At 39.5% G+C, this 26,728-nt stretch overlaps 2 protein-coding genes across 7 annotated transcripts; one reads left to right on the top strand and one right to left on the bottom strand.

Moving 5' to 3' along the window:
• The first annotated feature begins 4,100 nt into the window (after positions 1–4,100).
• On the top strand, positions 4,101–7,975 carry LOC116246389 (B-box zinc finger protein 22). Of its 4 annotated transcripts, none has more exons than XR_004170679.2 (4): positions 4,101–4,496; positions 5,125–5,595; positions 6,179–6,415; positions 7,346–7,483. XR_004170679.2 is itself a non-coding variant. In XM_050078615.1 (3 exons), the coding sequence occupies exons 1-3, from the start codon at positions 4,317–4,319 to the stop codon at positions 7,348–7,350; spliced, it is 669 nt and encodes a 222-aa protein (XP_049934572.1). In that variant the 5' UTR covers positions 4,104–4,316; the 3' UTR covers positions 7,351–7,471. The 4 variants fall into 4 exon arrangements, 2 of the variants coding, with proteins under 2 accessions (XP_049934572.1, XP_031474108.1); XR_007573781.1 differs by having other exon boundaries at positions 6,179–6,352; positions 7,346–7,482; XM_050078615.1 differs by lacking the exon at positions 6,179–6,415 and having other exon boundaries at positions 4,104–4,496; positions 7,333–7,471.
• A 644-nt stretch (positions 7,976–8,619) lies between these two features.
• On the bottom strand, positions 8,620–24,919 carry LOC116246386 (probable LRR receptor-like serine/threonine-protein kinase At1g53440). 3 transcript variants are annotated; one of them, XM_031618244.2, is made up of 24 exons: positions 24,679–24,919; positions 19,741–19,915; positions 19,576–19,647; positions 18,518–18,586; positions 17,701–17,772; positions 16,495–16,566; positions 15,441–15,512; positions 15,285–15,356; positions 15,133–15,204; positions 14,427–14,498; positions 14,276–14,347; positions 13,615–13,680; positions 13,423–13,488; positions 12,920–12,979; positions 12,785–12,823; positions 12,584–12,633; positions 12,095–12,465; positions 11,809–12,004; positions 11,322–11,474; positions 10,844–10,962; positions 10,445–10,655; positions 10,049–10,286; positions 9,648–9,798; positions 8,620–9,246 (listed from the first exon to the last, which is right to left on the bottom strand). In XM_031618244.2, the coding sequence occupies exons 1-24, from the start codon at positions 24,803–24,805 to the stop codon at positions 8,842–8,844; spliced, it is 3,072 nt and encodes a 1,023-aa protein (XP_031474104.1). In that variant the 5' UTR covers positions 24,806–24,919; the 3' UTR covers positions 8,620–8,841. The 3 variants fall into 3 exon arrangements, with proteins under 3 accessions (XP_031474104.1, XP_049934567.1, XP_031474105.1); XM_050078610.1 differs by lacking the exons at positions 18,518–18,586; positions 19,576–19,647; positions 19,741–19,915; positions 24,679–24,919 and adding an exon at positions 18,383–18,479; XM_031618245.2 differs by lacking the exons at positions 18,518–18,586; positions 19,576–19,647; positions 19,741–19,915; positions 24,679–24,919 and adding an exon at positions 18,142–18,364.
• Positions 24,920–26,728: the final 1,809 nt, after the last annotated feature.

The raw sequence follows: 26,728 nt of genomic DNA, 5'->3' as shown, positions 1-26,728 counted from the left end.
AATTCAATCTCTAATAAAAGACTTATATTTTAGAATGTATTTATGTCATTAGATTGAGTGAATAAATTTTTTTTTCTTACATATGTTAAATAATATGCACTCCAAATAACTATAATCTCCCTTATTGACATTAGCAACGGATAGCTAAAGCCAAGAGTGCCATAGCTTGCAGTCACATCTTATTTATGATTAGGGAGTGTAGCTAGGTTCTACTTACAGCATCAGATTAATCTGATACTGACAAATAAAACTTGGATTGGCGTTCTGATTTAGATAAATAGGGTACTACTATACATGTATATATACATGTATATACATAATCTAGAGCACGAATTAGATACTATATATATATACATATATACATTACTTTAATCTGTTTGGTATTTTATTAGAGGTTAGGGAGTTAATGAACATGTTCTTTTGGTTGTAAAACTCTTTGAGAAATTCACTAACATTTGTAAAACTCTGGGACGAAGCCCCCTCTTCCCTAAGTACTTGCCATCACTTCAAATTTAAGTTCCTTAGGGTTCAGACATAAGTCAACCCAATTAGTTACTAACCCTTGTTCATCGAACCTCACAGCGCATAACTAGGAACAGAGCCAAGGTAGGACCTGCATGGGTCTTGGTCCCACTGTTTTAATTCACATGTAAATGTTAAAAAAATTTACTTCTTCTATATAAAAAAAAATTATTTCAACCCTACTCAAAAATTAAAAAATTTAATTCGACCCCTACAGGTCTTATAACTAAATAAGAACCACCCATCTCTAGAAAAACACGGAAAGGCGTCGTTTTCAGGTACGAAAAACAGACCCGCGCGCATCAGATTGCCGCGTGTCCGGAACAACATCTCCAGGGATATATTGACATGTTACTCGCTTTTTCCTGTTTGAGAATCGACTCACATGTATTATCTTCTTATTTTAATCACAATTAAGGAACGACTTTTTGGAAACTAAACTCTTTGACTAGCTCTATTAATATTGGTAGGTGAGACTTTGTGCATAATCTTGGGGGAAAGAAAAATTCACGATATTTTATTGTCTAAAGTAATGGCACATGGAACATGAAGTTCTCCCAAATTTATTTTCTTATGTACGCCAATTAAAGCTGCATGTACTTGAATATGTTGTTACTGGGGAGGACTCAAACATATAAAATTTATTACTGTGGGGAGACTAATATGTAAACGTATGTCAACTTATTATATATGGCTCGGGCCCTCTGGAAATGAAGTATAACACTTGTTTGCATAACGGTGACAATCCTAACCACCTTGCCCCTCCGCAAAAAAAAAGAAAAAAAAATGCACGTAAAATGTCGTTTTGATCTTGCCAACCAAGCACAAACTAGGTCTGGAAGCTAGTTAAAAAAACTATGTTTTCATGTAACCTAGTTTTTTTTTTCTTAAGAAAAAATTTGCTTTCTTGATGGTTTCATCGAAAAACAAATACATATTTGAGACAATCTCTAATCTATTATGATATGCAATGTATGTAAAAAGAAAACTCGAAAAAACATTTTTCACCATTTGATGCTCAAAAGCAAGGAAAAGACAAACTCCACCTAACGTCCCATGGGGTGTGTAGCTGCTCTAAAAATCCACTAATCACTAGAACTTCAAACGGTGGTAGGTGCTACTCTCGAGTTGAAGGAAGTAACCGTAAGTTCACTCAGGTCCCAAAGTACCCCTCTCTCCACCATGCAAATATACTCTAATAGATTAACCTGGAACCCAGACTCTGAGTGGTATATTGCATTTCACAAACAAGCTCTAACCTGGATCCATGGATGAAACACTTAAATATTCTTCATATCCTCTTTGTTGGTTCCCAAAAGTGAGAGCACACTAAAGAATCCACACCTTTATCTTTGGGTGGTCTTACCTGAAAGAAAAGTAGTTTATTGGGTTGTAGACACTTTACTAAATATCTTTTTATTCTAACTTACATGCTCCCCACCAAAGCTAATTAATTAAACGTTGCATACTTGTATGACCACAGAATATATCTTTTGCTTCGAATAAAATAAGACACTCAAATCCACGTGTTAAGTGATGAGCGGCCCGGAAACCGGCAGCGGAACAGGTGGAGCTTCCTAATTGCGCGATAAAACCCTAGTCCACATATCTTGGATGCCAAATCTAGGCACCCAAAAGAGCATCCAAATAATTATGTGTGTGATTTGGACTAGATGCTCACCCTCCCTAGCTTTGGCACAAAACAAAATTCATTTTAGAGCCTAGTGATGGGTTTAAAAGCAAACCCTAGCTCGGGGGGAGTCCCTCGTGTTTGGATGATACATCAAATAAAACAAGTGTTTGACACCTGAGTAAAGTTTCTCCCAAATTGCTGAAAGCTTTTTCATTTTGCTCAAATTGCGAACAAATAGATCGCGGAGTTGTTGCTCAATGGTGCATTCGAATGGTGCATTCGAGTTCTACCCTGTCTCCCTCCATGATATAAGAACTAAGGCCAAGAATATATGATTGCCCGCCCCTTTAGCATGTTTGCTAGAGGAGGAATGTTCTTCCCTTCCCTTTACGGTAGAAGAATGTCTTAGATATATGACACATTTTATGGAGAGTATGTCCTAGATTAGCTTATTAAGGGAAACAATAACAAGGATGGTCCCAACAAACATTGAATTCCTTTTTCTTGACTTCTATCATAAATCTTACAAATGATGCTTGTAGACAACATATATCATTTGTATCCATATGTATCCACGTTAAAAAATAACTTAAAAACTTATTTTTTTTTAAATTAATATATTAGGTCTGACCAAGATAAAGGTTAGTGAGATGCGGGTACAGTTGCGCCGACTTAAAAATTTGTGGCTGAAAGACACTAATATAAAATATATATCTAATGGGATACCGGTGTGCAATAAAGTAAACCATAGGTAGGAAGTAGCATGAAAATAAAACAAGTTATTTGACCCTCTGTCGGCAGCTGCCTATACAAGCCCATAGAGAACAGAGATTTTTTTCAGGGACAGACCAAACAATCCAACAAACTTATCCATGTATGGCTAAACTAAACTCGAATCCAAAAAATACATTACACAACTAAAAATTTTTAATTTTTTAATGTAATTTTTTTTTTCAATTAGTTGGTGTGGAGCCACAGCCTAGGCGGCCCCCTCTCCTTCTCCCCTTGCAAGCCCACACGTAGCTTTGCCACTGCTGATCATATCATATCATGAATAGAGAGGACATTGACTCAAATGGTCCTAACTTCCCATGGTAGTCCACACGTTCATTCCAATCCAACCTTTTAGGACATGTTTGAATGACAACAAATCCCGTTGAAAACCTGTTCAATCTAAAACTGCGCTTTGTGCCTACTTGGATGACAACAAAACTCAGTTTTGGCAATTGAGTTTAAGCCCAATCTTGGAAAGCTGAGTGTGAAATTACAAATCCTAGCTCATGGATCTTTACATTATCAGTGCAAATTAGGGTCCAACAAAAGAGAACTACCATCATTCATTTAAAACTTGTGTATAAAAAATCAAATCAAATTGAATAGTTTCCCCAGGATCAAATATTCAACCTGCGTGCCTGAATTTATTAAGCATCTACTCCCCATATTCTTCCCATTAAACACCCTTTTCAAAATTTTAAATATTACAAAAAGGGGCGGATGTCTTCAGTTCAAATTTGCAGGAGATTATGTTATGAGGAGAAAAGTTTTATGTACAAGTTAAAGTATGTGATTATGTTATGAGGAGAAAAGTTTTATGTACAAGTTAAAGTATGTAGCCGAACCCTAAAGTCAAGGAAAAAAATGAGAGTTCCCGCTCTCACCGGAACAGTAGGAGAAAGAACCATCTCTCTCACCGGAAAGGAAAAGTTCCTCCGGTCACGCATGACACTGGTAGTAAAGAAGTGTAGACGTTGGGAGAGGGCCGACCGTCCATCTAAAGATGACCGGACGACATTTTCTGCTTGGAAAGCTTATAAGCATCTCGATGCAACAGTCCAAGAGCCTAGGACGGAATGCACTTTCTTGTTCGCACCGGCGGCCGGCTTAAGTATCTGGGCATGTCCTTTCAAGAATAAAGTAGGGACACGCTCGTCTATTTTCGTCAGCACAAGCATCTGGTGCCATGCGTTTCTTGTGTTCATCTCAGATATTTCTCCCTGCTTTCGCTCTCCTCCTTGTGGATAAACCATCTTGTATAAAAGGGGAGAAAACAAAGGAAAGGGAGCAGACGTAAGAGGTTTGAAAATCTAAAAGGGTTGTTAGGAAGAGATCTAGAGGGTTTCTCTGTGTTTGATTGTGTAGAGAGAGAGAGAGAGAGAGCACCATGAAGATAACGTGTAATTCCTGTGAGGTAGCAGAGGCGGTGGTGATGTGCTGTGCAGATGAAGCCGCCCTCTGCAGTGGCTGTGATGAGAAGATCCATGCTGCTAACAAGTTGGCAGAGAAGCATCAGAGGATTCCTCTCATGTCCGCCTCTCAGATGCCCAAGTGTGATATTTGCCAGGTACCAAACGAAGATCAGAACAATCTTCCCAATCACTTCTTTTCTCTTTGTCTTCTGTTTCAATGTTTTTTTCTTTTAAATGGTAATTTTATCTGTCAGTAGTTGGTGTCGCTAGCACTTTCTCTGCGAAAGAATTAAGATACCATTCCTTGTTTTTCCGATTTCAAGATCAAAACCGAAGCAGTATCTTGCTTGGATTTTTCCTCTTCTTCTTTTCCTTTATTTGTTCAGTCTGCTAAAACTAAGCCTTAATTGGATTTGTAGAACAATAATGGAATGGATGTTTAGGTGATTTATAACCAATTTTACTTTTTAAGTGGAAAAGGAAGATTCTTTTTTTTTTTTTCGAGTATGTGATTGTGCTTACTGTTGCTTTTGTCTCGTCTCTGTAGAAGAAAAGGAACAGAGGATATTGGTTGATTTTTTAAAATAATTTTACAAAGTGAATCTTTCTCATCCAATGAAATCTTTAAGAAAGACGAAAACCATTTTATATTAGTGCTCTGTTTGTTATTGCTCTTGTTACTATTAATATTGATGCAGCAGCAGCAGAGACTCATGCGAAAATTGAATTTTTGGAAATCGGATTATTGTTGGTAATTGCTCATAATCCTCTTCTTCTTCTTAGGACGCCATCGGCTACTTCTTCTGCGTAGAGGACCGGGCTCTGCTATGCCGGAAATGCGATGTGGCAATTCACACGGCCAATGCCTATGTCTCGGGGCACCAGAGGTTCTTAATCACGGGGGTGCGGGTCGGTCTCGAGACCACCCCTGTCGTCATCAACCCTGATCCTGCAGACAGAGGCCCTGCCCCGCCTCCTAAGTGCCCTGCTCCGTTTCTGTCCAAGAAACCGACTCCGGAGGCGGCTCAAACCACGGCGACGGTGCCTGCGGCAGCCACGATCGCTACTGCTGCCTCCTCTGTAGATCCATTTCCGGTCCAGAACTGCATTCGTGATAACGCAGGTACCACCGGCAAGGCCCAGTTCCCGGGCACTCCGGTCACCGGGCTACTGCCCAACTGGGGTCTTGATGATTTCCTGAGCCTGCCTGATTTCGATCAGAACTTCGCGTTCGTCGATAATGGCTCATCTAAGGTATGCACAGTTTGTTTCTGCGCCTTTTCTTTCTCCTTTTCCCTTTGTGCGGGTTGGAAACCGATTCCATGGAACCAAGGCCATTGCTCGTTAATCCATGTTTGTTTCCGTGGCGTGTGTATGGTCGCTACAGGCCAAAGCTGTCGAACCTGCTTTAGTTGTTGAATCTGAACCGCCTTTGCCCTTTTAGTTTATGCCTCTCTGTCCAGCATAGAGCGGGCTTCTGCTTGTTTCACCTTGGGATTCAAACTGTTCCCTGGCAGAAGGCGAAAACTTTGGTTCTCCTGGTGGGTACTTAGATTTCTTAAATGGGAGTGTTTGATAGCCTTGGAATCCGAGATCCGAAGCTATTTGAGATTATTAGAAAACTCAGATAAGATCTTAAATCCTCTTAAGGTTTTTGTTTACGTTATGGGTCTTACATAGGCTGGATCTTCTTAAATCAGCTTTGGATCTGAAATCTAAAGCTACTAAACACACCCTAATGATTTGGGACCTTGGGATTATAGATTTCAAGATTTCAGACCCATGTATTTTCATTAAGAATCTCAAATCCCTTGTTTGAAAGGTTCATGTATTACAGGAGGAATCTATAGATAACGGATTCTATGCACAAAAGAGAAACCAGATTCATTTTTTCTCAGAATCTCGGATTTGAGGTGGTCGTACATGGAGTCCTGCTTCTTCCTCTACAAGTTGAAAATCTGGAGAAGTCTGCAATCTTGATAAGAAGATGGGAGCTGTGAAGAGCGTCCAGGTCAAGTCCCCCTCGGATCCAGATTCAACCCATTACATGTACACCAACCTCCTGCTCCTGGAGGTGAGGGTCTATAATGGAAGGGGGACCAACATTAAACAAAGAACAAAGAAATGATGGGGATGGTATGGGGGGAGCCTTTCCCTCTTCTCTTTGCAATGGGAGCTGCATCTGATATGCACTTCTCATGCTTTCCTGTTCCTCCTGATTCTTCACGTGAAGTTCACGTGGCCGGTGCCACCTCCACCTTCATCCTCCTGTTTTGGGTGGTGAAATGGGCCCGGGTCGGATCACTATGCTTTATTGGGGCCCCCCTTGGATCAGTCCGTCCTTTTATGCCTGCTTAGTTATGATGTGGATCCCCACAAGTTTTTGACCCATTTATCGGCTTTCAAGACTCAAAATATTGGGTATGGATTGGAATGAAATTGGACATGGGACCAAAAAGAAAAAAAAATCTAACATATATCCGATTGAATTTCGATTTGAATTCAAATTCCGATTTAGCTTTAAATAAATGTTTCCTATTTGATATTCATACATTTTGAAAGTTGGTTTTTATTGGAATTCAATTTGGATTTGCAATTTAAACTTTAGATTCCGATACCGTATTATACTTCTTTTTATGTGCATTTGACACGGAAGATGTGAGCATGTGATAAATCGGATAAAATGAAAGGCACATTTCATTGGAATGTATCCATTGGCATCCCTTTAGTTCCTCAACGTCTTTGACTCTCTCGAGTCCAATCTCTAGTTGGCCCTGCAGACACATGCCAGTGTGGTCGTTCATTTGGTTCTTAAAAAGTTTTGCAACAATGTAGGCGCTCAAGTTTGGTGGTATGGTAGAATGGGGACACGCTTATGACAAAGTTCGATTTCTTTGATCTAACTGTTTCTTTTTGTAATGGAAGAAAACCACTTTGTGAGTTCAAAAATGACCTTCCATCTTAAAATCAGTAGTCCGATTCATAATACAGGCTAACTTTGCAGGTTGATCCGAGCAAGTACGGGGAGTGCGATTGGTCGCCGATCTACCACGCTGCCGACGAGGAACTGTCCGTCGAGGAATGCACATTCCAGGTGCCGGAGATGCCGTCGCCGCCGACCGACTCCGGGCTCTACTGGCCGGCTAATTTTCCGGCAGCTCGGTCGTACGCTGATGACTCGTTCTTCGTACCGGACATCACATCCTCGTCTTCACCTTCTCTCATCCAGCAACCATTCTACCAGGTCCACCATGGTGGGCTATTGACCGGGAAGCGCCGGAGGCACGTGTGAAGCTCCGGCGACGAATGCCGGAAGTATGGTTAGGGTTAGGCCTGAGGGTCTGTGTTCCTTAGGCTTGTGTATGTTGGCAATAGGTAGCGCTGACCCTCCGCTCTTGTGTGTTAGGATTGGACCAGCTAGCTTGTACTCTCCGCACCTTGTGTGAAGTATCTAAAAAGAAAGGCCCATAGCTTGTATGAAAATGACGCTCTTACCTGGTTTTTCTTTAGTTGTAACTAAGTTCTTTGGCTGTGATGTATCTATTGAATTTGTAGCAGCGGTGACTAGGTCCATCAGTCATTGTACCCAAATTTTGTGGGCAATTAAGTAATTGTACTTGTAATTTGCAAAGGAGACTTGGCTTTTGCAATTATGTGTGAGGTGCTCTGGAACGCCAAGTGTAAGATAATGAAGTCGATCAAGTAGGAGAACCAAACTACTGAAAATGAATGATGGTTTATTTTATATAAGGGTTTACTCTACTTCGCTTGCCTGTAAAAAAAAAACCTCCAGCTTCAGCACTAACCCAAGATGGTATTTGTGAAGCTTGAGAGAAGCTGAATTACATCTACTTAAATTTAAAAGACAAAGTTCTTGGTCTACGATCAAAGTAAAAAAGGATGAGCACTTGCATGTTGAGAACTTTACATGAACCATTCCTTTCTTGTCTCTGGGTTGCTTTCATGTTGCATATTCATGATGCGAACCTGGTGGCTAACCATTTAACAGGGAGAACACCGACCCCGATGCATGCATAGCGGGCAAAACCAAAAGCTTCAGGTAAGAGGAATCAGTCCCTAAAAAATTTTAAGGCATAACAAACTGAAGATCAGAAATAACGTCGAACTACTCTTTTGATTTACCAACTCAATAGCCCTGCACTCCCGTATGCTTCATTGCAAAGATTGTTCGAATTTCCTGGAATTAAAGGAAAGATTTCTAATTCTCACATTTGGTTCTCCCTCCAAGAAAAGGATTCCAGAGGACTGAGCATTGCCTTAAAAGAATAAGATGACTATACATATTTATTAAAATTGAGATACATACAATACAAATATGCATCCCGTCTCAATAAAAAATAAACAGTGAAGTATTTGAAGAAAACAAACAAACAAACAAACAAACAGCTTACACGTTTCACTAACACGAACGGCGAGTCATAGAGAAATATAATGAGTTACATTCTTCATTGCCATGACGTTGATCCGAAGGTCGAATGACTATGATAGGTGTTCTAAACTTTGCTCACTAGCAGACCTTATTAACATGGAATGGTCCTCCTCTACAATGGAAATTGACTCCGATGACGCCATCCATGGTCCACGGCCGCTGCTTTGTCCCGTGGATGACTGGCTCTGAGTTGTGCTGTACTGTGAGAGATGCTGCGACCGAGCACCGACGAAAGCTCTATTCAATACGGTAGCCACGATTGGAACTTGGTAAACTTCGGTTCGCCCTTCAAGCATATCGACGATGGTAGACATCTTAGGTCTAAGACTAGGAGAAGGACTGGTGCAAAGAAGCGCAACCTTAAGCATTCTCAATGCCTCCTCCTCCGAGAAGTTTGATTCCAAGCTCGGGTCTACGAGTTCCCGGAGGCGACCCTTCTCTTGTAGAACATAAGCCTGGGGTATCATTAAGCAGCTGTTAGTATGTAAAATATCTCATTCATGAAAATATCTCATTCATGACATTTAAAGAATATCAAACTTGTGAGAAAATGAGAGTAATATGTTCTTAGCCTAGGTCGTCGTATGAGCGGATATTAAGTGGTCAGCTCAGGAATGTGACGCCAAAAAGAAGTAAAAATTTGGACAAAAATTACATCGAACCTACATTTTCGTCATGATCTCCGAAAACTTTTCACGTTTTTTATTATATTGACAAGGGTTTCACTTTTGCTGATATTTCAAATTATTCACCACAGGTCAGGGACCCCGGGGCCCGAACGAGATGTTCCAGATATTCACTACTGAAACTATTAGGAATATCACCGTTCAGCATAACACAAGATGAAGGAATATACCGAATCCAAGAGGAACGTGCCATCATCCTCCGGCATGGGAGTCGTGTTGTTTCTACCACTCACTATCTCCAACGCCACGATCCCGAAACTGTAGACGTCTGCCTTGTCGGTTAAGTAACCCCTCGTTGCGTACTCAGGAGCCATGTAACCTCTGCAATTGATCGGTCATATAGATATCATCAGGTTATAAGGGAAAACGGAAAAATTTCTCTCTGTCTCTCCATGTAGGCACAATTTGAATATTTTTACCCGCCTGGACGAGCTCAAAACGGCAAAAGAGATCTTGTGGAAACATACATTCGGCAAGCATTTCAATTAAAATTTTAGAATTGTCAACCTCTGCAAGGCCTAATATGCAAATGAAAGCCACGCGCAAAGCAGAATCTGTAATATTAACTCACATGGTCCCAGCAATTCGAGTGCTGATATGCGTATTATCTCCTTCATCAAGCTTTGCTAGACCAAAGTCGGATATTTTCGCATTCAGATCCTTATCGAGCAAAACGTTTGTAGCTTTAATGTCTCTATGAACAATCTTCAGTCTAGATTCCTCGTGAAGATAGGCAAGACCTTTTGCGATTCCAATGCAGATGCTGCTTCTTGTTGGCCAATTCAGTTTCAACCGGTTCTCCGGTGGCCCTGCGGTTACCAAATTGCTGCATGTTAGACTTTTCCGGCGAGCAATGGAACAACCAGAAAGCACATCGGCATTGTATAAGAGCATGGTTTCTCCTATATGAATGGCCCAATTGCGTGTATATTTTGAGTTAAGCTGACATGAAACTGAAAATGCTTACCAAATAGTGCACGGGCAAGCGAATTGTTTTCCAGGTACTCGTACACAAGCATCAATTGGTTGCCCTCGATGCAACAACCAAATAGCTTCACAAGATTTGGATGCTGCAAAGCTGAAATCATGCCTATCTCAGTTAAGAATTCCCTGTTACCTTGTCTTGATCTTGACGAAAGCTGTTTTACTGCAATTACGGTACCGTCCGGCAAAGTTCCCTGGTTATAGAAAACGTGAGGAAGAAAACATTAGAAAAAATACTTGCAGCGTGCACAAACTTCGTCACTTTTTTTTTTTCTACGACCATAAATCCGAAACTGCAATGGTATGTCAAAATTCCGAATGACAATACCTAAAAACAAAAAGGAACATATAGACATTTGATGCTACAGCATTTAGAATATACCTTGTAAACGGGTCCAAAACCACCTTCACCGATCTTGTTCATGGAATTGAAGTTCCTTGTTGCTGCTTTTATCTGTTTAAGGCTGAAATATCCAGTTTGCAGCTCTAGGCCTTGAAGTTCTACCAAGTCAAGTGAAGAATTAAAGAGCTTGAACATTCAGTGGGGACTTGTTTACTTTGAAAGATGAATAAATTTAAGAGATAAAAGGCTTCCAGAGCACAAGGAAGCCCCAACTTCATTCATAAAGTCTTGGTGTGGTTTTCCAGGTCAGTGTTAATTGAAGTTGCCTTAGTAGTGGCTTAATTGCAAATTTGATTAAAATTTACAGAAAATGTTGTTGCTAACTAAAAATGAAGACTTGAAGTTGGAATCACACAGAAGATCTTTTGCAATGATTTCAAGCTGCTAGGTTATTTGCATTTTATTCTTCAAAAATCGTATCACAGTAACGTAAAGCAGAGAAAATATATGCTCGTACCTTTATCCAAAGGTGGTTTGCCTCCAAGACAGCCCTTCATCCTAAGGATTACTAAAAACAAAATGATTATTAAGCAAGCAGCAATGACTACCACAATGATGACTGCAGTTGGTGTTTCACGTTTCTCATCATCGAAGTCCCTAGGTACAAAGTCTGTAAAATAAAAACATTAATAAATATTAGAGGACCATATTCATATAGTGGTGATGTAAACTACTGAGAGTCAAATAGTTTTTTCAATCATGTGGTCATGGTAATGAAACAACTTTGCCGCATAATTGCGAGGCAACAGATGTCCAGGGTGGTAATTATATGCTAAAGTCAATATGAGGTCATGCTTTCAGCTAACAAGAATATAAGTTAAGCATTATCAAACACGATGTTATGTTTTGAATCTTGAACACACTGTGCTACTGAGAATATTTCCAGATAAGATGGATATCTATGAACACCATGATACTGAAAGAGCATAGAGACAGCAACATACTGGGAGTCACTGAAATAGCTGAAATGAGAGGCCCATAGACCCCTCTGTTTGGAACCGCGAGCGTCCCTTTGCCAGCCCAATATAAAGTGATCTCCAGAGTGTTTGCTGTTACGTTTGCAGTGAAATTTTTATCAACTGGCTTACCCGAACCACCAGCTTCTCTGGCAATGTCAAAATTGGCCAGTACTCGCTCATTCTGTGCAGAGACCACATTAGAAAGAAATTTATGATCGGTACTCAGTAGGTCAGTATAAGGTAAGAATTTGTCAAACGATTGGCTATGTACCTGGATATATATGTCGAATATTCGCTCTCCAATACTAGTAAAAGTCGGGCCATTGGTGAACATGAGTTCAGCAAAGTGAAGTTCGACCGTGTAGTTTCCGTTTTGTAGGCACAGACCATAATAGGTCATGGTGGTGGGTGAGATACGTGCTTTTGTATACAGTGTTGGATCAGCTTTCATTGACAATGTGCTTGTGTTGGACACTAGGTAAGTGCCACTCCCAATGTCCATGAACATCCCAGAACTGCTCATAGCCCATGTGTCATGGTTAACGAAGAACGATTCGCCCCTCGCATCCATATCGGCTTCATATTTTCTTCCATCAATACTTGTATATGCAGGCCCTCCACAGTTGATGAACAAAGAAGAATCTGCCAGTGTCATTTAGAAATTTACCCTCCCATCGAACAAGGAATGCAATTGTTAATGTAGCCACTAATCTAATGCTTCTGCAAATTTCTTTTCATGTAAGTCAGTTCCTAGACTTACATTTTGGTGTACTGGAGCATGGGAAATCCTTTCTGTAGCATGCTGGGACCCTAACAAAAGAAACCAACCATGAGTTTTATTATCACGGTACAATAAAATAAATCACATGAATGTGAAAGTAACAATTATGGGCTGCTTAGATTGATCTTTTAATGAGCATACAGAAAGCATCTATTAAAGAACAGAAAGCATATCACTTACGAATTGTTATTTGTAGACGAATGACTGGCTACAAAGTTCCTGGGTCAAGCAGAAGCAGAAATGATTGTCAAGTGGCATAAGATCAAAACTGCTGCTTAAACATGAGGAATCTAAATCAGAAAGGAGTATGCTTACAGGTTTCCCTGAGGACAAGTTGTTAAAGCTCTTCCTGTGAAAGTGTTTTTCGACACATCCCTGCAGAGCATCAAGTCCTTCAAAATTGTGCATTGCAAAAAGAAGACTATCAACACTGAGTATCCTGCCAGTAATAAGCTCTTTCCTTTCCACTTTTCAGACAGTTGTCAAGTCTCGGAATGAAGCAGGAAATTAAAAAGTCCAAACAGATACACAACTGAAACTGGATAAAATCCTAGTTTTGCTGGACTTAGTCTTGTCAATGCATTCTTGGAATCACAGCTATATTGTTTTGGAAACATCCTTAGATATCATTATGCTTGTAACTTTCTTCACACTTCAAGGCTTCAAGCTAATGCATGTGACATGATGATGGTGAACTTTCAAGGAGTATGAAGAGAACCTTGTATCTAATCAAACTTTAGACCTCAGATGTGATGATGAGAACTCAGGCCAGGAGCTATTAATTCAACAAAAACAAGAGAGAAGATAAAAATTCTCACAGAAAGTCATTGCTGCTAAAAATCCAGTCAGGCATTGACCCCGTTAGCTTATTGTTGTCGAGAAACCTACACAAATGACAGAGGGTTACCTCCACAGAAAATGAAGTACAACAGTGCCAACTTGGTTACGACCATGATAAGGAATTATGAAACCAACTTAAAGCAAGCAATCTGTAGCATCAACCAACTTACATTGCTTGCAGGGAACTAGGGAAGGATTCAGGTACTTGTCCTGATAAGTTATTGAATGAAAGGTCCCTGCAAATTGCAGAACGAATGTCACAAAAAACTGCAAAATGGATCAAATAACCGAAAAATGAAGATGGAGATATAGACAAAGACACTGCTCAAAGAATGTATATCAAAAAAAAAAAAGATCATGCTTTTTCTTTTATCATTCAATTAGTTACTTGCATATTTATGCAAGTTAATGGCCCAACACTGATAAAACCAACCTACGAAAAGAAAAAAACATTCAAGGATGCAGATGACTAATAAAATTTAAAAAGATTACATGCAAATCTTGATTCACGTTTCCTGCTTTATAGTTTATATATCCTAAAAGGAACAGTCGTTTTTTAAGTTTTCATGGACATGCTTCGGGCATCATAGAGTCAATAATAATAATTTCTTCATGACAGATTAAGCAAGTGATCCATTTTTTACCATTTTATCTATAGATTTCTTTGATGCAATGTCTGTAGCTTTATCAGTCTGGATTCAACTAAGTCAGTTTGAACTTTGAAGTAGGAGCTCATTTATAAATAATCTTGAAATTTGAATTTTGAGTTCATTACAAAACAGAGAAATGAACAGTAATCAGATTTAACCTAGAAAAACACAAGCAACTCACAGATATTTCAGTTGTGTCAAGCTCCCGATATAAGTTGGGATCGACCCTGAAATCGAGCAGTTTCTCAGTATCCTGCAGAATTATGTCCATTCAGATGATAATGAGAATTGGAGGCCAGAATAGCTTTGCACCAAGCAGAAGTCGGACTTACAGTTCTTGCAAGTTGTTCATGTTACTCAGATCAGGAAAACTTGACCCAGGTCCACTTAGGTCAGTGATTCTCCTGCACATCAAATAAGTCTGGAAAGATTAACATGTGCTTTATCAGGTAAAGATGAAAGGGATCTCTCTCTTGGCAACATGGCCATCAAGTATTGTAAATTATTTCTTCCACGAAAATATCTCGATCAGAATGATCAGGTCAAGTCCAAGTAGTTTGGTGGGTGGATTCTGCAGTTTATCTGTCTCGGCAGTTCTGCTGGATTCAGGTCAGTCCCCACACAAATCCAGCGATAAGTGTTTGGGTTGAATACATCTATGTGTAGAAAAATATTGATATGTGATGCTGACTGAATTTTATGATACGATCAACTTAAAACTGTTGGTTTTGGTGATTTGTAATATCCAACCTGCACATTGCTGGATGGGTTTTTTTTTTTAATATATAATTTTCAACAATGTCAATACATCAGTGTAATTGGATTTCTGAAAAGTGAAAAGCTACCAGAATCTGGACAAAAGGCCAAACGGCAATACAGATTGGACAACCAAATCAAAAGATTCCCCAAGCAGAGGGAAGTTGATGCTCAAGGATGCATCAATTTCAAACGATCACCACCCCTCATCCCCGGCGTGCACATCCCCAAGTAATCAAAGAACAACTGATGCATCGAAAACACAAGGGAAATTGCACTTACAGGTTGGTCATTTTCGTCAATGCCGATATGCTAGAAGGTATGGGTCCTTGCAAGGACGTGCCAATTATCATCCTGAAAATCAGTTTGATTTAAAACCATCCTGAGTTTCAACTGGACACAATCCACAAATGATTTAAAAAGCGAGTACTTACAGCAGCTGAATGCTTGTCCAATTGCCAATGAAATCCGGTATACTCCCAGTGAAGTTGCTCCCACTGATCCAGCTGCAAGGAAAAATTGATGGCATGCTCAAAGCTTCTAGATAACCGGGAGAAACAAAAAGCCTTATAGAAGTCCAGTAATCTTACAAATCTGTCATGGTTTTGAGATTAGCTAACTGTGAAGGCAACTGTCCTGTGAACTTATTTGAATTAAGGAACCTGCAGGCCAAAACAAATGTGTTAGAGAATGATACACATGACAAAAAAAAAACACATTTTTTTGAGGCAAGAGTAGACTGCAAAACAAGCTCTAGCAGGTACAAGATGTTTTCTCGCTCAACCTTTTCCTGGCATAGCATATACGTGTACTGTTCTTGTTTCTTAGCCCAATAAGGAACAATAGCGTCATGCTTTAAACCCACTAGTTTGCACCTAATAGGTAACTTCGGCATTGAGATTCTCAGAGTTATCAGTACATAGCAAAACTGCTCCGATCTTACCCCAGAATGGTAGTTAGCAGCTCCACAGACAATTCAGAACCTTGAGTCAGGATGGAAATGGTGTTTCCGTATCTACCAAAACGCAGAACTCCTTTTTTCATTTTCAATGAACTAAAAACTTTGAGATCATCTTCAATTCTTCATCCACCAGAGAGTTCCCTTATCGTCGACTTTGCAGCAAAGAATGTCTTTTGTATGTTCAGAAGTCAGAACCATGTTCACCTAAATGTTAGTCATAAACTAAGATCGCCTATCTAGGAAGCTCAAGTCCTTTTCAGCATGGTGGTTCTGGATTATATTATGGAAACCGTAATGTCCAAAGTTGCCAGCTTGAAAACTGCTGCAAGACTCTGCAACAACAATCTTCCAGAGCAGAAGAGGTAGCCGAGATTGAGAAAACAGCAGTCCTGCTCATCTGCTGGATCTATTTTCAATCCTATATCCTCATCGACAAGTTAGTCTCATCCAACCATTTCCAATGAAAATGGTGGTGCCCACCAAATTACGTATATTTGCAATAATGCCAGTATGACACAAAAATGCCGGTGGGGACGGTCGATCAGTTTTATAAGTTGATTTTTCAGGCTATATAATTCGCTCAATTTTGGAAGACCTTGCGCAGCCACCATTTCAACTGATTCGATATTTCCATCCCCAAACACAAAATGAAAGATCACGTAGCAAGGAGTATTATGACGTACAATCTCTTTATCCTTGATAAGTTGCCTAGCTCCGGAGGAATCGTTCCCTCAAGTTGGTTTGCTTCAACAACCCTGTACTTAGCATAGCAAGGAAAAACAAAACAATAAAGAAATCACGCTCGCTTTAGACAGTTGATGGACATGCATGGACTGTATCAACTCTAATTCAAATTAGAATCTTGAATTGTAAAATCAAATCTCTTAACGAGTTTGAAACAAGATTTTGAATTCAAAACTATATCTACGATAAGTTTCTAAGATCAATCAGGACCAAAGCCAAGAAGGTAAGTCCAGAATTAAAACAAAAACAATTTCAACTTGGGTTTGAAATCCTAACTTAAGGCAAGTTAAAAATTTACTTAGTCAATTTCTCCAATACTGAAATTATGGACAGTCAATTTCTCCAATACTGAAATTATGGACTAATTTTGAAGTTAAAGACACCCATTTTTTTAAAAATGAAATAGTCTAATTTCTGACAATCCCGTCGAGACGCGGGCTTACAATCTATTATATATCCAGAACAAGAAAGTGGATCATTGATGCACTATCATGTATTTACAGAGAACCTTGACTCACATGGTGCAATTTCTAGCGATCTCCAGAATAGAACTTTCGAATAAATGCAACATAGCGTGTGGTAACTGAAAAACTCAACATAACGTTGTTACATTACTGAATGTCCTGTGGGATGGCAACAATGACTCTACAGTCTACATTTAGCATTCTGCACTCTACAGGAAATCTAAGGTCCATATAAGGAAATTCAGAAATGCGAGGGCCGTTTGTGGTCAAAGGCTAAGGGCTAGCCCTTAATAGCTCTCATCCATATCTTATGATTCCTTTTTAGGGAAAAACATGAATTTTCTTAGCTGTAAGACGAACAGAATATCATTACATCTGTCGACTGCTGGGGTACTATCATTTAAATAGAACTATCATTACAATATTAAACATGGAATATCATGTTTTTATCTTGACATTTTACTTACACTTTTGCATTTTTTAATTATATAGAAGCTTCTGAGTTTATGAGAAAATAGATGTAGAAAATATGCAAAATTGAATTTCTTGAGTGAAATTAGTAACCATAAAGTTGTTTGTTTATCTTAACTGTCTGCAACTAATCGCTAGAAGCCTCAAAATTCTTCCCGTTGCCATTTAGCTTTATCAGGTGGCAAACAACTAGCCAAGGTTAGTACTTACAGCCTTTGCATTGTTGAGATATTTCCAAGCTCCTTCGGGATCCCTCCAGATATGCGATTGGCCATTAATGACCTAAAACAGACGAAAATTATTGAGAAAACATAAGGCACACAAGTCACAACCATCAAGAGATGGGGCTAATGCCCCAACAGAGAGTAATCGTGTGCTTTGCCCCCTATTAAGAAAGACTGTGCAGTTAGTAGGATCCATAAGGAAGCCAGTGCACTTTGCAAATGCAATTCACTCACAAAGAGTAGGCTTTTCCCATGACACGCAATTCAAAGTGAAGTTAAAAGTAAAAAGAACTTTTTGTAATAAGCATTTTATTGCATCAAAGAGTTTTCAAAGTAAGATGGTAGAAATTAAAGATAAGCAGGTCACCCTTTTAGAAAGGGATGTTTAAAACCCAAAAAAGGAAGAGAAAAATATAAAAACCCTAACCTAGCTCCATCTGGCTAATCGCATTCTCCGTATGTTATCTTTCCCGCCTCCCTCCACCCTCTTTTCTCCTCCGTTTTGGCTCTTGGAAAGAACCGCACCGCGATGTGCGTGCGGCACCCAAAATGCCAGATCCATGTGTGAGAGTACATTGAGCAAACAGAACAATAATGTACATTGAGCAAACAGAACAATACACGTAGCTAAAGAGGAAGGCCTTTGTTTTCTCGAATAAAGGAAAAACCTTTCGATGGCTGCTTTAACCTGCTGCAGCTACAGTCAACTCCCCAACAATGTAACCAAACATTCTAAACCTTGCAACCCAACAAGCATGGTGGGGCCTTTCGACGAAAAAGAACAGGTAATTACTTGTACTTACAGATTAAGTAATGGTAAGGAACCCCAACTAGCTGGAATGGTACCATTGAGGTAGTTGCGTGACACATCACTGTTAGACAACGCAAAAGCAAAATTTTTGTCAGAAATAGCACAGTTAGAAACTTAGAACTCTACATGCAAAAAAAGTAAAAAGAGATCTTAGGTACGCATTAAAAAGGGGATTTTGTGTTTGATCAAAGCATATGCTTCGTGCCTTGATCTGCGGTCAGAAACTTCATAATGAACCTACCACTAGCTTTCTGTTGTCATGTTATCTTTCGGTGGAAGTGCATGTAAAGACTAATGAAACGCGCTAAATTTTTTTACAGTTAACACTTGAAAAATGAATCATTAGTCTTTTTAGAAATTTCAAGAAAGAAGAAAGGGGATGCATTCTCCAAAACGTATAAATAGCTCTATCTGTGCATCTGAATGTGTAGCAACATTTTGATAATCGATAAAATTTCAGAGAGGTCTGATGCAGAAGGCATATCTTAAGTTTAGGATCACGAATTCATATCTATGTTGTTACAATTTTGTCAACTAGTTTACGATTTAATTACTGAAGTACCTAAGTCCACAAGTTTGCATGCTTAGTCCTCAAATTTCTCCCTATAAAACAAGCATCTAGTTATCACTTTGGACGCAATACAGTTGAAAAAATTAAACCTGTGCAACCACACTTTAGAAATTATGTTTAGTCCTTTTTCCAAAATTTTATGTGATTGCCCTGGTCCGACACCTATAAATTCATTCTAAGAACAGTTTTCTTGGATGTGCATGCAGGATTTTACAAGGATTGAAGTTTCTCCAATGCAAGATTCCGAAATTTCCTAAACTTAAAAATTTAACTACATGTCCAAATAAAGTGAATCCAAGAATGCATTTGTAGCAGTTTGAAACATGGAGATCATGTCCAGATCCACATGCTTAAAGTTTTCTATATAAACGTTTTTCTTTTAGGCTAGAATGGCGAAAAAAGCTACAGTGCACTCAATCATCGATCTATTTGATGTGGGACCATAAAAAGAATTGGAATGCCCTAGAATTAGTTCTTACAATACGGTCAGGTGGGTAAGGTTGCTCAGCTCTGAAGGGAGCACCCCCGTCAAATTTTGGCTCTTCAGCTGGCTGCACGTTACAAGATAAAACAGGTAAAAGTTCACTACAGAATGGAGTTATATAAACTTAAAACAGGTACTATAGATATTTAAATGAACTTACATGCTTATTACATGACAAACCGTCTGATTGTTAAATGTGCAATCACACGTAACGTTATTCATTGTGTTACCATCCGAGCTGGGTGTACTGATCCATGTTTCACCGCCTAAGCATGGATTCACGCTGAAATTCCAGGACTTCCCCAACTTGTTTCCGATGGCTTTGAGCACAGCAACTGTTCAAGGAATGAAGTGATACTACTGAATCAGCAAAGATTCAGAACCATTTCTCATATCGATATTAGACACCTAGTACAGCAAATATATCACATTCCATTCCCTTCTTTATTTGTTAGCGGAAGACAGGCAGCCCGCTGAAGTTATGCCAAGAGAGGCATCAGGAGTATGAAAGTTTTGACCTCATTCGAAAGGTTCGACTGCAATGCCCGGAGCAGATGCGCATAGTGCATCGCATAAATTGCTATTGCACGCGCTACTGTAGCTTCCCTGTTCTCCGTCGAAGTATTAATTTCATATTCTTCAAGAGACGGCATATAGGAGCAAAACCGTTAAGTGTTCCATGGAGCAACACTTAAATTTGACAATGGGCATGATGAGTATGTTCTCCAGGGTCCAACTCAATGGAGAAAAATTGTGTAAGAACATTAACGACACCAGACGTTCACTCGGTCCACATATTAAGTCGGCTTACGAGTGAACCTTGAATTGCTCATCAAGAAGCAATGTGTAGCTTACCTAGACACTTGAAAGAAATAATTGGTATGGGGTTTCTCTTATCATCACCAGGACTAATTCATATCCCTGGGTATTGCAACTCGGATTAGGCCTCATCTCACATGACTCATTGGTGACCAACATGACGTGCTTTGTGAACGGAACAAGCGCAATAAATTGAAAAACTAAGGAATAAGAAACAGTACACCGATCTATGACATTGACACGCTGTGAACTTGCATGAATAAAGTTGCGTCGAGATCTTTGAATGTCATGACAAATATTCATAGATTTAGATTGTGACAACCAAACAACTATACATATAACCTGTACCAAACAACTATACATGTAACGTGTGTTCATGAGCAAACTATAACATATTGAGATTGACTACCACATAAATAGGGACAAAATTCAGAGAAGAGAAGTGTTGAATTCATTGCTTTTCTTCCTCATACCGATTGGCAGATATGTTTACCAAGGGTTTGGGACAACATATCTTTCAACAATGAAGCAAGTTGGTCCTAATTGACCAAGTAAGACCAACTTGATGGGGGAGTGTTACACAATCAAATGGTTAACTTGCGTATTGCCTGTTTGGAGGAGACATCATGGGAGATAGTTATGTTAGAGGCAATGTAGTTTCCCTTTCAGGCTATCCAGAAAATCTACATGTGCATAAGAGGATATGATATTTTCTAGAGGGAAGATAAATGTTCCTTTCATTGCATCCTCTCCTCTGCTGGTCCTTCTTACCATCTTAATACATTGGCGACGTAATTGGGCCAAAATCATTAATGAAGCACAATGCTGACCCAATCGATTCAGCAGACCTGGTAATCAAGGGATGGCCAAGCGGCCCAAATGGTTTCTTTATTTTTAATTCAAAACAGTTATTATACATTTTCATGACCCGATTTTTCTAGTTAACCATGACCTGTGATTCTACTGCGGAGGTTGACCACTTTTTTTCTGATTAAATCAAAATGCACAGGACAAGTTTTCTAACGTAACCAACATTAAAGAGCATTCCCGTCATATCTAGCCTATAAATCGGGACACTGAACTACCAAAATCCTAAAATCTCCTCTATTGTTGTTGACCAAGTCATTGATGACCAAGCAACTTACAATCTAGTTATGTCAATAAGACGAGGTAGAAATCTATGATCTACCTAAGGACAAACTCTTTCTTGTTCTGATATTTCTAGAGAGGACGAAATTTCATTTTTCTATTGATCATTCTACAATTTTATTTTTCCCTCGCATCAGTGCAGTCAGTATCATCAGTCTGTATAGATCATCTGCGTCACATACAGGCTATGCCTTCTGATGGAAAGGATACCTCATACCAGGCCCAAAGCTGCCCCTTCCGGATGTGGACCGACGTGCAGCCTGACTAGCCTGACCCCCTTAATAAGATAATAATAGCCTAATTAATTATATCGTACGGTGAAAAATACTTTGAGAGTAACGATACAGAGATACTCAGTAAGTTTGATATGGATTAATTTTCTGGTTTTTTTTCTTTGATGAGTAATGACGTTGCCCTGCATATTCACAAACGGATCCTTCTTAGCTAAAATGGATAATGGCATTGCATTATATATCTGTAAAACAAATCCTGACATCGGTAGATGGCAACTCCGGAATAAATGCCTTGAGTGGACTAGCCATCTAGGGCCAGGCATACCACACATCAAGTTTAGCGACATAACAAAAAGGCGCCCAGGTCCGAAACGTAGTCATTGGACATGAAAGAATTCAAGTGGCTAAACCTAAAACGCATAAACATGAAGTATTTTTGTTACTCTTTTAAAATTTAGCATGCTCTCATAAAACATAGCAAAAGATTGAAGCCATTTTGCAGCAAGTAAAAGGTTTTTCTTTAGTCAAGTGAATGACCCCAGAGCTAAAACTTCAAACATCAAAATGATTTAAGGTTTTTCAAAATTGACACATATCAAATTTTCATTTTACAACTCACCCCACAGCAAATGGTGGTTAAAGAAAGAAAAAAATATAAAAAGCACGGTTGGTAAAACTAGTGTTGTTAATACCATTCCGTGTCGGAGCGTATCAGCCGATATGTGCCGATATAATACGTGGTCTACTGCGGATCGTGTTTGAACATTTTCATGAATAGTCAGTCTCTAACCTTACTTCTAAAGGTGGCTCTGCGCTAGACATTTTTGTTAAAAGATAAAGCTACACTGCGACGCACATCCCACTGCACAATTATCAAGCACAGGCTTGATGGCAAATGCAGGTTTCATTTACTTATTGAGGTAAAAAAGTTGAGTAAAGTCTCAATTATGCAACTGCACAGCTTTAAGTTCATGTTGTAGCTGCGTCCACTTTGCTGACGATCCATTTCAACATTCCTTGAAATGGACACCACGTTGATCGTCAAGGGTTACTAGGACAGATGCATTGAATAAGTCAGCGATCTCGGGGTGAAGACCAAACGAATCTCGACCGTCGACTGTTGAAGACGTCAGCTATTGACTATGTCAAGGTGTGACTTCCCATGCATACTACAGCGGTGACTTCCCATGCATACTACAGCGGTGTAGGAGAAGCATGTTCTCGTGTCTAGGCACCTCCGAGCCTGATCCGTGGGCCTTATCGTAGATGAGCAATTTGGATCAGAAGCACAAGTTCAAAACTAAGAAGACCAACCCCGTGGCTAGACTAGATGGGCTTGAATAGAAAACATTACTGGGACATGAAGATGACTGTCGATTTTGGTTTGTGGAGACTGGAGATCCTTGTCCATCAATAGCCAATAGAAGTGAATATAGCGGTGAGAAGGAAAGAATACTGATGGGACAGAGTATATCCACAGCCCCTGCCCATCAATAGCCAACAGAAGGGCCACGACTATCTGCGATCAGTGGCAAAGCCACTTGTTGGCTGGTGTGGACAATTGCCCACATCAGCTCAACAAAAAATTTATTATAGTATTTGAATATCACATTGTCATAACTCAAAAATGATATGTTATGCCCATACCAAACTTATTATTTCACCAAATCAAGTGCCTCTTAATAAAAAAAATCCACGGTCTCAACACTCATGAAATTGGAATCAAGTGCTACTCGTTGATGTTTCAGCATAGAAACTTGATTGTTCGGCTCGAAGCCGGAAAACCCAGATGATTATATTCCAAGGGAAACGTGAGGAAACGAAAAGAGATGCTTCGGTCATGGAAATCCTGCCATAAGGCCCCCATTTGATCAACCTGGTGAGGAATGGAGAAGTCGTCGCTTACTGTCCATCTCAGACAATAACGGGTTACAATTGTTTGTACCCACTGCAAGGCTGCGTAACCGCGTTTGATCACTTGGAACCCAAGATTCGGGGAGATCTCAAATTTCTACGGATTTAAAAAATATGAATTTTAGATCAGTCTTTTCCATCAGATCACATATCCAAACTTTCAATGTGAAAAAACGTATATCAAAAGCCATTGTGGACAGTGGAATTCTGTTTCCACGGACCTTAATGAGCCTCGATTCTAATGCGATTGCGCCCTCGCGAACTGCCCTCCCCTTGGAACAGGGGCTAGTGGGGGCCACCATGAGGCGGCCTACGAACTTTGAAATGACCAACATACCCTGACGATCGATGATCGTGTTTTATCCCTAAATGACAAAACTATCCTTCTATGAAATTCCTCCGCATGACAGAATTTCCCTCCTGCATTGTTCAAATGACTAAACAGCCCTAAAAAGGTCAAAAAAAAAAAAAGTACGCATATGCCATGCCAGAATATTTTTTCCGGGGAGAAAGATGGGCTCCGATCTTGGTAAATGGCGTGCAGTAAACCAGAATAGAAATGAAAGAAGGATCTCCGGAGTTTCGTATCAACGAAGAAAGTTTGAGCTCCATTCGAAATTAGTCGCGCCAGCAAACCAGTTTAAGGAGGCAAGGATTGCCGGAGAATGACGGAGAAGAAGAATTGAGCTCCAAATTCTCAACTAGCGTTCACCAAACCGAAGCGTACCGGCACGGGAACAATATTGGAAGCCTAATCGTCGTTAATCTCCTTCACCAAATCCAGTAAAGAATACCGAATAAATCGCCGGAGATTCTATGACCGACAAATTGTAAAGACCTCCGGATGAATACACCGCGCAAGCGCAGAGAGAACACGATGAAGGACAGGACATACGGAAGTGGACCAGATGATTCACCTCGAAAATGAACGGGAATGAAGAGAACAAAAAGAACTCAAATAAAGAAGGGAGAGAAACTCTTACTTTCGTCGGCGGGCAGTTCCTGGGCGTCGGTAAGGAAATTCTCCGGCGAGATCACGGCCAGGAGGAGGAATAAGAAGAAGGAAGCAGAAGAGAGTTTGGGGAAGGAGCCGTCGCCGATTCCCCCCATTTCTTTCTCCCGTGTCTATTTCGCCGATTTTCCCTCTTCTTCGCGCGAATTGAGCAGCAGGAATAAGGAGGGAAAGAAAAACTTTTCCTCCCGGAAAGGGATCCAGATCTTGATTTATCCAACTTCACCGTTATCTTATATCGTTTGTCCCAGAAAACATGCGGTACGTGACGAAACCATGGTAGCCGCCACGGGAAAGATACTCTGAGATGATATCGGGTCCAGTTTCTAAATCCAACTAAATTTGAGGTAACCGAAAACGAGTAACGAGTCACAAAACGACGTTTTCAAAAGGGTCCCCTTATAATTTTTCATATAAAACTTCTTTTTTAAGTCATAGTTGATAAACCCGTGACTCGGACTTAAATCGACTCTTTGACCAACTTGATCGAATCTCCATAAGATAAATCACTCAGCGGAATTGAGCAAGTCATGGGTGAGTCAGGCCGAGTTGGGAGCGAGTCAGGCGCAGGTCGGGCGATCTGAGCTTACTCAAGCGATTTCCAAATCAACCCAACAAGTTTGCTAACTATGTTTTACCTTGTCACTGAAACACTTAAACCAGGCTTCGAAACCTCGTTAAAGAAAAAAACAAGTTTTCTATCATAGCCTTCCTAAGCTTGGGATGGTCAAAGCATGAAAGCGCCCTCCTTTGACCAGGAAAGCCAGTTTGGGTTTCCATTATTGCCTTGTTTGAGTGGGTACCATTTCTTCTTCATGTAGCCACTTGTTTTCTCGCCAGTTGGCGATAAGGCAGTCAAAATTTCTTTGGAATTTATGTTCCCATATCATATTAATGAACCATATTACCTTCTAAAATCTGGTATATCATTAGAAAACCATAATTTTCCATCATTTTTGTATCTAGGGGACATCTTGTCCCCCAATTTTGATATGCATTCCCATTTTATCGGCATAATTTTCCACCACTTTGATATTCGAAAAACTGTCAACATTCCCGTTGCATTTATGTTTTTAGTATTCCAGGTTTTGTTTGTTTGTTTGTTTGTTTGTTTGTTTCCAATTGGATGGATAGTTTTCACTAAACTTTGGAAATGGAAGAAAAAAGTTTTCTATTCTTAAGATTCCGGTTTGAATTGTTGAAGTAGTTTAGTAGATCGGAAAAGAGCAGCTGAATCGAATGTCGTTATCAAGAAAAGGTTGGAAGAGGCGTAGGCATCTTTTTCTCTCTTTGATGGAGAAGAGTTACGTAGTCCATTCAATCTCGGTGTGCGCGAATGAATCTCTTTCAAAAGCATGCATGCACAAACTTTTGATTCGATGGCCCAAAGCAATAAGAGGCATATCCTCCAGCAGGGCGTTTCCGACTAGTTACCCCCTTGAAGCATAAAGAAAGGAAGTAAAAAGAAAGGGAATAGAGAGGGAAAAGCAATGATCTTATATATATATATATATATATATATATATATATATATATATATATATATATATATATATATATATCAAATAGTGATTGTTTGATATGACATTTAAAGTTTTGTTTTTTTTGAAATCTAACCTTAATGATCTTAAAGATAAGTTAATGCAAAATATATATTAAGTTGACCATTTTTTGGATTTTAAGAGCGTTCTTATAATAAGCAAAAAGGAATCGCTCTCATAGCATCAACATTTTGATAATAAAAAAAAATCAACATTTTTCATAAAAACAACTTGATTTATGCCAAAATAGTTTTTCTTTCTTGTATTTATTTTTCTTTTTCATTTCTCTCCTTCTTAGTTACCGAACCAAACATAGGATTACCATTCTTTCCTTCCATCCAAGTTTGCGTTTCTTTGATTCTTAAAAGTTGTTTGTATTTATGTTAAATTTTTATCAATCACTGATTTAGAGTTTTCATTATTGAGAAAACTAGTCAATTACAGTTGGTGATAAGAAAGTCAAACGTGGAATCCATTTCG

This window comes from Nymphaea colorata, chromosome 1 (genome assembly GCF_008831285.2).
Source record: "Nymphaea colorata isolate Beijing-Zhang1983 chromosome 1, ASM883128v2, whole genome shotgun sequence".
NCBI classification, from domain to species: domain Eukaryota; kingdom Viridiplantae; phylum Streptophyta; class Magnoliopsida; order Nymphaeales; family Nymphaeaceae; genus Nymphaea; species Nymphaea colorata.
The sequence above is the reverse complement of the archived record's forward strand: the minus strand, read 5'-3'. Positions and strand labels throughout refer to the sequence as shown.